General features: G+C 44.3%; 1 protein-coding gene across 1 annotated transcript in view; it reads left to right on the top strand.

The window, feature by feature from the left end:
* utp20 (UTP20 small subunit processome component) overlaps positions 1-12343 on the top strand; it is a 34881-nt gene that overhangs the window by 12977 nt on the left and 9561 nt on the right. Inside the window, exons 23-42 of the mRNA XM_072673192.1 lie at positions 24-114; positions 265-350; positions 1538-1663; positions 2324-2490; positions 3072-3280; positions 3907-4050; positions 4200-4279; positions 4451-4686; positions 5310-5454; positions 5568-5655; positions 5997-6140; positions 6260-6313; positions 6647-6799; positions 6915-7070; positions 8013-8153; positions 8288-8425; positions 9403-9542; positions 9648-9736; positions 11335-11654; positions 11952-12091. Of these exons, the coding sequence (XP_072529293.1) occupies positions 24-114; positions 265-350; positions 1538-1663; positions 2324-2490; positions 3072-3280; positions 3907-4050; positions 4200-4279; positions 4451-4686; positions 5310-5454; positions 5568-5655; positions 5997-6140; positions 6260-6313; positions 6647-6799; positions 6915-7070; positions 8013-8153; positions 8288-8425; positions 9403-9542; positions 9648-9736; positions 11335-11654; positions 11952-12091 (2847 nt within the window). The remainder of the gene's footprint in view (positions 1-23; positions 115-264; positions 351-1537; positions 1664-2323; positions 2491-3071; positions 3281-3906; positions 4051-4199; positions 4280-4450; positions 4687-5309; positions 5455-5567; positions 5656-5996; positions 6141-6259; positions 6314-6646; positions 6800-6914; positions 7071-8012; positions 8154-8287; positions 8426-9402; positions 9543-9647; positions 9737-11334; positions 11655-11951; positions 12092-12343) is intronic.

Below are 12343 nucleotides of genomic sequence, written 5' to 3'. Positions count from 1 at the left end.
TTGATTTGTTCGTTATTTCTCAGGCAGCTTACTGCACATCTGAAGGTCTTCTCCAAATTCACCAACCCCAGAGCTCTGTACCTGGAACCTGACTTGCATGAGCTTTACACACAGGTAGGTTTTTCATTTCTCTCCAACTTTCAGCCCTAAAATAAAGGTGCTGCAAAAGGTTCGTTTGAGAGATGCCATAGAAGAACCATTTTTGGGTCCGTAATGATGTGTGCATGCACCCTAACGCCAACCTCCCCCATTTCTCCTCTTCAGTTGCTGTGCCACAAGGACCAGCAAATCCAGAAAGCAGCCCTGGACTGTATGCTAACCTACAAAGACCCAGACATCCTCCCTTACAAGTAAGTGGGCTCCTTCAGCGGTCGGCTTGCCCTTCATCACGGTTTGCTCGTTTCCTGCTGGCACAGTAATGACCCCGTGATAAGGGAACATGCTGCACTGAGGACTATAAAGGAAGCCCTTTATATCCAGAGCAGATGCTGCTGCTGATTACCTGTATGGCTCGTGTTTCTGTGCACTCTGAGAAAGAGTGGAATGCTCTTCGGGTCTGACGGATGAAAAAGCCTCGCTGTCTCGCTGCATTACTCCATTATGGGATTTATTTCACATCCTCACGCTGCTGCGTGTCTTTGTCATCAGTCTTCGGAAATAAAGAGACGTGCACTCAGGCACTCAGCCCTGACCCATTTTCCAGGCAATTGTCCGGGTTATGATTTCAGCAAAGGAATTTAGTGTGCTCTACTATACTACTCCGAACCCCTGCTTTGGTTAATTGCTGTGGCATAGTTACATAGTTGTGCATAGTTAAGTAATTAAATACAATTACATGTAATTACACAAGTGAAGAAGGCCTGGCCTAAGATGCATAGTGCTGTAGTTCCTTGATGTATGGTAATAGTAAGTGACTCAGATGCACTACAAGCCTTTACCACCCTGTTATTTTGTCTCAGAATGAAACTCATTGATCTTCCCATTGTGAAGAAACCAGGGGGGTCTTTATTTGCTGGTTTACGACACCGGCTCACAAAAGATGAGTATTATAGCATAGTTTTAACACTGAAAAAAAAAATGTCCTGGGTCTTACTGGAAATTTACTGCTGTCCTCTCATAGTGTCCTCTCAGCTCGATGTGCTGTTAGCAAGCTGAAGTGATTGTAGCCGGTTAGCTTTTAGCCTAGCCCAACTCACGTCCCCAGGTTTGCATTCAGCAACTTTAACTTACACTAGTTGCTGATACAGATGTGCAAATGCACATGCAGCTTGTAGAGAAGTACTGCCAATAGAATAGGACCCTCTGGAACAGATAAACACGCATGAACGTATTGGCACCCTGACAGATGTGGGCTAGAGGGGTGTAAAGTCCAACATAATTTCTCTGGATTGATGGATGGTAATTCATCCAATACTTCTGGGCTGAGTTGGGGAGTTGGGGATGCCTTCTCCCCTGGGCAGTAGAGCAGGATAAGCTCTGTAGTGGTGCATGATCTGCTAGAAAAAGTGTGTCTGACTGTTTTGCTCCTTCCTTTCAGAGAGAATCTGGAGAAACTGCTGGACGACAGGCACTTTAAGGATGAGATCGTTCACTTCAACATCTCTGAGGAGGGATCAGTGGTGCTGGACTTGCACCGTCCCAAGCTCATCCCTATGCTCATGAGGTGTGTGTGCTGTTTAGATAAGTATCCTGTCTTGCTGCCTCTCAGTATGATGTAAAGCTCCTGGAGCTGTATGAAGGTCAATCTGAAGATCCAGTGATTTCTTTAGAATGGTCAAATACCTCATGTTAATATATAATTATATAATACAAATATAATGTGTATAGTGATTTAGTCATTTTTAAATTTTCGTACAGCTTTAAATATTGCCAGCATAACACACACACACACACACACACACACACACACACACACAGTCATATAAGAATTTTATGACCACCTACCTGGTAGTGGAAATGACCATCCTTGGCTCGGATGATCCTAGCGAGACGTTGTGGCATGGACTATATATATGGTCCATATATATATATATATATATATATATATATATATATATATATATATATATATATATATATGTGTGTGTATATATATATATATATATATATATATATACGTGCAGCAAATGCAGTCACTTTGCATCTGTGACATCCCGGGCCAAGTTTACTCCAAACCAGGGGTGGTCACAATGTTCTGCTATGACTGTGACAGTGGGTGAAGGATGGTGTGTGTGTGTGTGTGTGTGTGTGTGTGTGTGTGTGTGTGTGTGTGTGTGTGTGAGAATGTCTAAGTAATGGAGGATGGGGATTGTTTCCTGTGTAGGATCCTGTACGGACGGATGCGCACCAAGGCTGGTAATAAGTTCCAGGGTAAAGCTGTGGCTGCCACACGATCTTCCATCGTACTGCGCTTCCTGGCAGGCTGCCAGCCTGAGGAGCTGGCCATGTTCATGGACCTGTTGCTGGAACCTGTCTGCCACTACAGCCAAGGTACTTTTCCATATCATTTTGCACTGAATTATCAGTTCTGATAATTCTATCATCATACACTATATGGCCAAATGTTTGTGGACACCGCTTTTAATGACTGCATTCAGCTACTTTAAGTTGCACCCATTGCTGCTGACACAGAGGTTCCAATGCACACGCACAACTTGTCTAGTCCCTGGTGTGGGCTTGAGGGGTATAAAGTCCCCCAGAGGTGGGGTGGTGAGCATCCAACATCCAATTCCTTACAGCAATGTTCCCAAACAATGTGGTAGAAGGTCTTTATTGGACAGTAGAGACAATTCCTCCAACAAAAGCAGGATAAACTTCTTAAAAAAAAAAAAAAAAAAAAAAAAAAAAAAAGCAGGTGTCCCAATACTTTTGTCCAAAACAATCTATATATGAAACATAATACCAGATACAAAATAGAACCACATATATCATCAAAAAACCTGAAGTAAACATTATAATCAGGAGATAGTTTGACAGTATATGTTTTATTAATGTAACACCGTGATTCCTGATAAATCACATTTATTGATTACGTCCTCACTCTGCTCCTGTTGCTCTGTTTTCCCCTGCAGGTTCATGCCTGGCTGCAGTGGAGAGAGCTGTAGTTGAAACCGACGGCTCTGCTGTTCTTCCTCTGGGTCGGCAGCATGGCCTGCTGAACGTTATTGACGTGGTGATCAAAAAACTGGGCCACCTCATTCGCTTGTACCTGCCTAAGCTGCTGCAGATGGTGCTGTGTGTGACCGCCTCCGTTTCCTGCCTGCTGGAGCACAGAGAACAGGTGAGCGGCAGCTGTTTGGAAAAAGATGGGACATTATGGGAAATAATGTTGCTGTGCCCATAAAAGTCTCAAGTTCCACCTAGTCATATATAGTCCTGAGGTATACTATATGGACAAAAGTATTGGGACGCCTGCTCATTCATTGTTTCTGGTCAAATCAAGGGTATTAATGTTTATTCTGATGTTATTGGAGAAACTGCATCTACTGTCCAGGGAAGGCTTTCCTTTATGTTCTAAGATATGTGGAGCATTGTGAGGTCAGGATGTTGGATGATCACCACCCCTCCTTATTGTCCCCAACTCCCCCAAAACGCTTCCCAAAAGTATTGGATGGAGCAAAACATCCATAATTCCACTGCTCCACAGCTCAATGCTGGGGGGCTTTCTACCCCTCTAGCTCACTCCTGACATTAGACATGGGTCCTATTCTATTGGTACTTCTCCACCGGGACTAGACAAGCTGTATGGGTGCGTTTGCACGTCTGTGTCAGCAGCAAAGGGTGCAACCTAAAGTAGCTGAATGCATGCATTAGAAGGGGTGTCCACAAACATTTTCCATGTAGTGCATCTCCAATGTTGAATTTAGCTTCCAGGCTAACCGCGTTGTGCTATGTGTGTTTGTGCAGCTGAAGACCGGCTGTTTAAACCCTCTGAAGAACCTGAGACGGCTGGGTCTCCTGCGCATTCAGGAGTTCTTCGACAACTTTGACTCCTACAGCTTCACCGCTGATGAGCTGGATGCTGTGTTCCAGGCAGTGATCTGGCCTCAGGTATGAAACGCCTGCATGTGTGTGAGACTACTTTTTTATGTTTATGCGTCTCTGAGATGCTCAAATCTTTCAGTCTACAGGTCAGTTGGAGAATCCGTGTGTGTGTGGTCTTTCGGTTGCTTGCTTATATTTGTCTTACTGTCCTTCAGGTGTGCCGCTTGCCCACGGAGAGTCCGTATGCTCCCACACCCCTCCTTAGGCTCATCCATGTGTGGAGCAAGAACTCCAGGTGATCTTGGCACACAGAATCCTCAAGAACATGCATTAAGCTATTAAAGGCTATTGTCTCTAGTCAGGTCAATCTTTGTGGATCTCACATGACCATGGATGCTGGAGACAAATGTCCAGCACCTGTTGAATAATGAATACCTCTGTGTGACCTTTTCCTCCTCTCCGTTAGATATTTCCCTTTGCTGGCCAAGCAGAGACCCGGCCATCCAGAGTGTGACGTTTTGCTCAATGTCTTCGCCCTGCTGTCCTCCAAGAACGTCTCTCCCAGCACAGCGACCATGGTGATGGACATCTGCGAGAGCTTGCTGAACACGCCGGACTTCATACCCTCTGAGGCTGAGGTGGAGCTGAGCGTCAACCAGTGCGCAATCCCCGAGTCGGCTCAAAGCTCTGACATCACAACAGGTGCGGAGCATATATATAATATGGGTCCACTGTATGGCCAAATGTTTGTGGACACGCTTTCTCAGCTACTTGAAGTTGCACCCATGCATCTTGCCTAGTCACTTTAGAGAAGTACTCCCAATAGAATGGGATGAACATGAACCTATTGGCGCCTTGTCTAATGCTAGCCGTGGGCTAGAGAGGTTTAAAGCCCCCCCCAGCATCATTGAGCTGAGGAGCAGTGGAAGAGCTGTGTTCTCTGGAATGATGAATGGTGGTGCTCCATATAATACTTTTAGGAAGAGTTGCTAAGTTGGGAATGGTGGAGGTGGGGTGATGATCATCCAGCATTCTGAACTTCTAACGTTCTTGTCGTTGAATGCAATCAAATCCTCACAGCAGTGCTCCTTCTAGAAAATCTTGTAGAAAGCCTTCTTCCCTGGACAGTAGAGACAGTTACTCCAAGAAAAGCAGGAGAAACTCGTTTTAATACCACTGCAGAAACAATGACTGAGCAGATGTCCCAATACTTTTGTCCATATAGGTTCTGTAAACAAAAGGGGTTCCTCTATTGCACTGCTCAAAGAACATTGGAAGCACCTTTATTTGTAAGGGTGTATTGATCTCTCTCTGTCCTTCTTCAGACTCTTTGACCGTAGGTTCGAGGCTGCTCCTACCACACATCCCCACTCTGCTGAAGTACCTCAGCGGAGCTGTGCAGAACTCAGATCGCATGAAAAAGAAGAACTTCCGAGCCCAAGTCAGCAAGGAGCTCAACATCCTTTCCAAGTACGCTCAGCTTCTTAGCTTCTTCCATCAGGGAGCCGTCACCCTTGTGGTTGCTGCTTTATGGAGTCTGCTGGGGTTTATAGGCTAAACTCTGGGTTTTTTTTCTGTTCCAGGATCAGCCGGTTTGTCACTGACAAAGAGCAGAGCTCAACACTCATCAGTCTGCTGCTGCCGTACCTCCATAAGCAGAATAATGTTGAGGTATAGTCCTAGCTCATACAATCACCACTATTGCTGCTGTCTAGCAAAAACTCCTAAAGAGCACATTTACAGGAGGAGGACAAAAGCTCCTTCACTTTCAATGGAAGTCGATGTAGAAATAATTTATTCCGGCTCATTTTGGAGCATTTCTGTTGCTCCACTCATCATGAAATTTTAGAAATATAAGGAACAACTGCCAGATTCACATTATGTAAAAAATTTATTATTTTTTTTTAAAAAGGTTATTGTGTCCCGGCAACGTATGTACGTTTATAGGTATGTATGTTTTTTGGGGGTTTTGGCAGTGGTTGTGAGTGTGTTTGTGTTCTTCTATGACACAGGACACAGAGTTGGACATTCTGGGGACGGTGCACAACCTGTTGAAGCAGTGTTCAGGTCCTACTGTCTTCCTGACGCCGCTGAGTAAGCTCTTCTCAGTCATCCACAGCAAGCTGCCCCGCAAGGCCCTGTGTGAGATTTTCCAGGTCGGCTACCAGTGGTTCAGCACTAACCTCACAGATCTGTAGGATCACTTTCTAGCTCGCAGCCTCCACTAACTACCGCTACCACTAACGCTACCTTCGCCTTTCTCTTCCCTTCACAGACTCTGTCCGAGCTGGATGGTGGATTGAAGTATATTACCGATGTTGTGGTGCAGGTAAGAGATCAGGACAGAGCACAGAATGATGTCCTTCTCACTTTGGTATCAGACATTCTGTCTTTAAAAAAAAAAAAATATATATATATATATATAATTTATAATATTTAATAAATTAATATTATATAATAATATTAATTTATTATTTAACACTCAATCAGCTATCTTCGTGTAAACAGGGACACACAACACTGACATGGCCTCTGATATTGGTATTGGAAAAATTCTGAATGATGCACCAGCCCATTCTCACTTACAGCTGTCTAACTTGCAGATCTCTAACCTCCTCATCCTCCCTCTCCATCCGTCCTCATCCTCTCTGTGCTGTTTCAGCTCAACGCCTTTGACAGCCGCCATCTGGACGAGATCCACTTCGACGTGCGCCTGCTGGCTTTCCAGAAGGCCATTAAACACATCAGTGAGATGAGCGTGCTGGACATGAAATACCTCAACGCTGTCATGCACAACTGCTTCCACTCCTTTCAGGTGAGTAGGAGGTGTGTGTGTGTGTGTGTGTGTGTGAGAGTTATTATAACTGAATGAATCATAATAAATGTATAAAATATGAATGTATATCCTTGTGTCTATTTTTATCCTCTAGACCGGGGACATGTCTCTGGCAGACACCTCCATCTTGTGTCTGTCGGCTGTAATTACCCAGCTGGCGGCAGTGGGCTGCCCTGAGCAAGAGTATAGGGAGATTGTGCAGCACACTGTGCTGGATGCAGTGAGGAGGGGGCTGAAGAGCAAGACGGAGGTACGCATACACACCATCATATTTTGGACACTGTGATCTGGAGATATGGATGGTGTCCAGTGAAGCTACTGTTCGGATAGGGGATTCCAAAAGTACAGAAGCATGTTTTTTGTATTAGCCATTAAAAAAATCCTATGATTATGAAGGGCAAGGGCAGGTTTATTAAAATATTTTAAGTATTAAAAAGGCATTAAAAAGAAAATAAAATATAAAACATTAAATAACAAAAAAAATGAAAACAATTAATGTTCATTTAAGAATAACATAATATTTCATTAAAATAAAATATATAATATACTAAATACAAAATACTAAATACAAATTCATATTTAAAAATAAATAGAATAATGTCAAATATTAGATTTAAATAAAATTAAATGCTAAATACAAATTCACTTACATTTAAAAATAAATAAAATATTAAATTCAGTTAAATTCAGGTACTACATAAATTAAAACTAAAATAAAAAAATATATATATATAAAAAAAAAAATGACATTAAAATAAATTATTAAATTAAATTCACAAATTTAAAAATAAAACAATTCAATTAAAATACATTTAAAAAATAAATCAAATAAAAGTTATTGCTTTCTCTCTGGATAGCAGCCGGAACTGAAAAAAAAAAAGTACTTCACCAGTGAGACCTGTCTCAAAGCCGTTAGCCTTGGGATAACTATGCAAGCATCATTTTAAAACCCCTGGAAGTTGATTAAAAAAAAAAACATGAGTCATTATGAGCATTCTAAGTGAGGAACAGCAACAGAGCTACCCTTTTCACCTGTTGAAAAGCAGCCATAACTGACCACGACTTCCTGCTTTCCCCTCGTTACCAGCACCCATGGAGACAAATAAGCCCGTTACTGATGCCATGCTTAAGGTCAGTGATGAAAGCACCCACAGCAGCACAACTTGAGTAACCTTATTCTGTTCTCCCGCAGAGTGTGAGGAATGATTACACCACGGTTCTGGCCGACCTGGTTAAAACCTTCCCCACCCGCTCGGAGTTCCGGGAGCTGGTGCAGCTCACCAACTACAGCGACCCAGAGTCCGACTTCTTCGAACACATGAAGCACATTCAGGTAGAGGCACCGAGATCCTTCACCATACGACTTGGGAAACCGTCCTGCAGTACAGCTGAAATAATATTGGCCTGTCTTCCTCTTTCTTTTCCCTCTCCTCATCTCACCTCCCACTTTCCTGCTCTCGTGTGCAGGTCCACAGGAGAGGACGAGCGCTCCGGAGGTTTGCCAAGCAGCTGACTGAGGGCACGGTGGTGATGTCCTCCCGCTCCATGCAGAACTACATAATGCCTTACGCCATGATCGCTCTGTTTGACTCCAAACTGCTTAAGGTAGAGCTGCTTAGATGCATGTATTTACACTAATGCTCAGTTTCCCTGCGTCTGTTTAGCCTTGGGGTGATACGGTACGTCCACTCTGGACTGGAGATAAGAGTCAGTCTTGGCAGTAAAACTACAGTTCCCCAGTAAGACCCTCCCCACAAGCCTACAGACATGACTGTGACATTAGTGATGTGGCCCAGTGGCATCAAGACTCTACTCCTCATTGATTTAACAGTCCCATGGGAGAAGGGAGTAGAAGTTGGCTTATTGAGGACAAGAATGAGGTACTCAGATCTCAGCAGAGGGCAAGAAGGGTGGCTGGAAAACCATTATCCACCCAATAAAAGTGGGATGCCACAGCTTGGTTGGTACTTCAGCTGTAGCCTCCTAAGGAACGTGGGGTAAACGCAAGCAAATAAGCAGGGGGCCCTGAAGCAAAGAAAAAGGAGAGGTGAGGTGTTGAGGAATCCTGAAGGAAGGTGTCCCAGCCGCTGCTGGGGTTTAATTAGCACAACACCTGAAGATTGGTGGTACCTGGCCAATGACCCCGCAGTTGACCTATGGGCACCAGTGGTGGCTTAATCAGTATACAGTATGATTAGAGGCTATACAAACAGGCCATCACCTAATTAAAGTGCTGGGTGCCTGAGATCTGCCCCCTGGTGGAGAATAATGGGGATAGGTTTGTTAAGATGAAGGACACCAGAGTGACAGTTTTTCTCCTAAATGAGCGCAGAGGACCAGTGTTTAACCATGTTCATGGCTTCTGTGCTGGATTGCTAGCTATCATTATAAATTATTATATAATATTAGAGGCTAGCCCAGTTGGTAGTTTGGTAATTATGGTGCTATGAGAGAAAATGCAAGTGATTGGGTAGGCCTCTGTAAGTCTCATGTAAATTATTGTCCATGCTTGGTCTGTATGCATTATTATTATTATTATTATTATCATCATATGTAGTAATGTTGCTTTTCTTTATTTGCAGCATGAAGCCATGGTGTCTGCAGCAGTGGAAGTTGTGGGAGCAGTGTGCAAGCGCCTCACGTGGTCCAAGTACCTCTACTACCTCAAGTACTTCATCCACGTGCTGCAGATGGGTCTAGTTGAGCAGAAACTGGCTGTGAGGTGTGTGTGTGTGTGTGTGTGTGTGTGTGTCTCTGTTGAGTCTTTCAGTCTAACGAGTTCAGTCTGGATGTAGAACTAACTATGCTGTAATTCTCCACCCTACAGTTTGCTGGTGACCGTTCTGGAAGCGTTCCACTTTGACCATACGACCCTGAGCAGAGAAATTGAGGCGGCCAAGAATAAAAAGACAGATGGTGAGTGGTGCCATATCCAATAGCTCCTGACCTGCTGTCAGCCTGATGTTCAGTTCGCTTCATTTCTCTGTACTTATTCAGTCTGAACAGCAAGAAAACATTCCTCTCACTGACGCAACATGGCTGCTTTACACCAATCAGCCATAACATTGGCAGCACCTGGCTTATAGAGTAGAACCCCATTATGCCACCACAACAGATCGGACCGTTCCATCTGGTGGTTTGTGGCACCAATACCAACGTCCGCAGCAGATCCTTAAAGTCCTGTAAGTTGTGAGGTGGGGCCTCCATGTATCGCCGGTTCACTGGTTACCCGTTCTTGGGAAACCTTTGGTAGGTACTGGACCACTGCATACCAGAAAATCCTACAAGATCTACATGATGGAGAGGTTCTCATGACCCAGTTGTCTAGAACATCACAATTTGGTTCTTCTTGTCTAAGTGTCTCAGATTCTTATGCTTGCCCATTTTCCTGCTTTAACCTGTTCACCTGCTGCTTAGTATATCCTAATATCCACCTTGACCGATGCCTCTGTAGATGAGGATAGTCAATGAATGCACTTCTTCGGCAGGTGGTGCTAATGTTATGGCTGATTGATGTACATAGCTATACAAAATATAGGGCAAAAGAGTACACACAAGCTTGTACACATGGTTTAAAGCATGGCTGTCAAAGCTATCAGGATACTGTTTTACTAACTAACTACCCTTTAATAGCCATACTCACTATGTAGGACCATTAAGCTGTTGTTTGACTTGCAGATAGTGAGCATGTGAGTTTAGCTGGTGTGATAAATGCTTCGATATCATTTAACAAGCCTATTTACCACCCTGTTATTTATCCTTTTACAGAGGGCTTATGGGCGAAAAAATAACAAGATGAGCTTTGCCTTTATTGGCTGATTTCTCAGCACCGGTTACAGCTCGCAGAACCAGCCCAGAGTGTTGCTGTCCTCTCGCTGTGTCCCAGTGTGATGTACTGGGAGCAAGCTTTTAGCTTTTCCCTGGATTTGTCTTTCATTTTGGGTCAGCTGAGGTAGTCCAGTTTGTTGCAGAGAAAGGGTAGTGCCAGCTAGAGTTAGCTTTTAGCCTAGTGCGGATCCCTGTAGGCCTCCCTGGCTGGCGCTTTATCATGTGCTGAGTTTGCACTCCCCTTCTGTGGACACCGGCACAGGAGAAGCCACGGATACTAGGCCTGGTTCACGTAGCAACCCATATTCCCATAACTAGCTACTAGAGTGTGGAGGTGAGGAGCTGCCCTCCTATCCACACCATCAAATTCTCCAAAGTAACCATTTTATCATTTCACCAGCTTTGACTGACTAGGGGGTTTGTCTAGTGGGTGGGGGTTATGTACATTTCGGGGGTGTAAATATAAGGAGACAAGACTGTGATGTAACAGTTTGGGGGGTTTGGAATTGGCCCATTTTGAGCCCTGGATTTTTCTTTTTATGGTACGTCAGTTCCGTGTACCAAGCTCTCGTTATTCAACCAGGCTTAGGAAATAGAGCTGGACCCTCTTTCCTAGTGCCTCATACTGGTCTTGCTTATATTGACGATGCAGTGCGTAACTTCACTTCACTTGATTTCTCTTCCAGATCCAAGCGCTGTGGACGAAGGTGCAGAAGAGGAGGAGCAAGCAGAAGCTATGGACTCTGATGAGAGTGATGCTGAGGATGCCATGGAGACCACTGGCGCTGATGCTGAAGCTGCTGAAGAGACCGAGGCCATGGATACAGATGCTCATGACTCTGCCAAGCCAAAAGGAGGCAAAGAAAGTCAGGCGAAGAAAGCGCCCCCTGTAGCAAGCAGTGGCCTTCCACAAAGCAAAGAGGAGCTGGAGGCTCTCCTCTCCTCCATCCACAGAACCGTCACTCAGAGCGTCCTGCCCAAGCTACACAAGTGCCTCACCGCCAAGGTCAGTGTAACCTTTTGTTTAAGTAAGCCTGAAATGAGCCAACATCTGCATTAGCAGTTAATCATCTTTTTCATAAGAAATACTATGAAACAGTATGAATATATAAATACGCTACATGGACTAAAGTAATGGGACGCCTGCTTTTTCATTATTTCATTATGCCTGGCATTAGGCAGCATGGTGCCAATAGGGTCATGTTCATCTGTTGCAGATCAGAGTAGCTGAATGTTTTCATTAGAAGGCGTGTGTGTGTGTGTGTATGTTTATTTAAAAGAGCATATTTGCTTTTATATGCAGGTGAAGAAAGACGATGAACACAAGGCGGTGAAGTCGAAGGACGTGAAGGACGAAGAGGTGGCTAGAGTGCCCATTGCCTTCGCCATGGTCCGAGTCATGCAGTCTCTCCCGCAGGAGGTCATGGAATCTAACTTGCCTGGGTATGTGGTATGTGTGCATCACAAAAGCAGTGTGTGAGGTATAGAGATTATACTCGGGCAATATTTTAAAAACTGAGCAGCATTAAAAGTGCTCAAGGGTAGAGGGTAAAATGCAGGGAGTGCACAAAGACCAGGCTACGTTTCTCCAGTCTTCAGCTGTCCAGTTTTGGAGAGTTTTGGAGACACTGCATCCTCAGCTTTCTGTTCTTGGCGGACAGAAGTGGAGCCTGACATGGTGGTCTCCTGTTGTAG

The sequence above is a fragment of the Salminus brasiliensis genome, chromosome 2, assembly GCF_030463535.1.
Source record: "Salminus brasiliensis chromosome 2, fSalBra1.hap2, whole genome shotgun sequence".
NCBI classification, from domain to species: Eukaryota; Metazoa; Chordata; class Actinopteri; order Characiformes; family Bryconidae; genus Salminus; species Salminus brasiliensis.
This window is presented reverse-complemented; position numbering and strand designations above follow the sequence as displayed.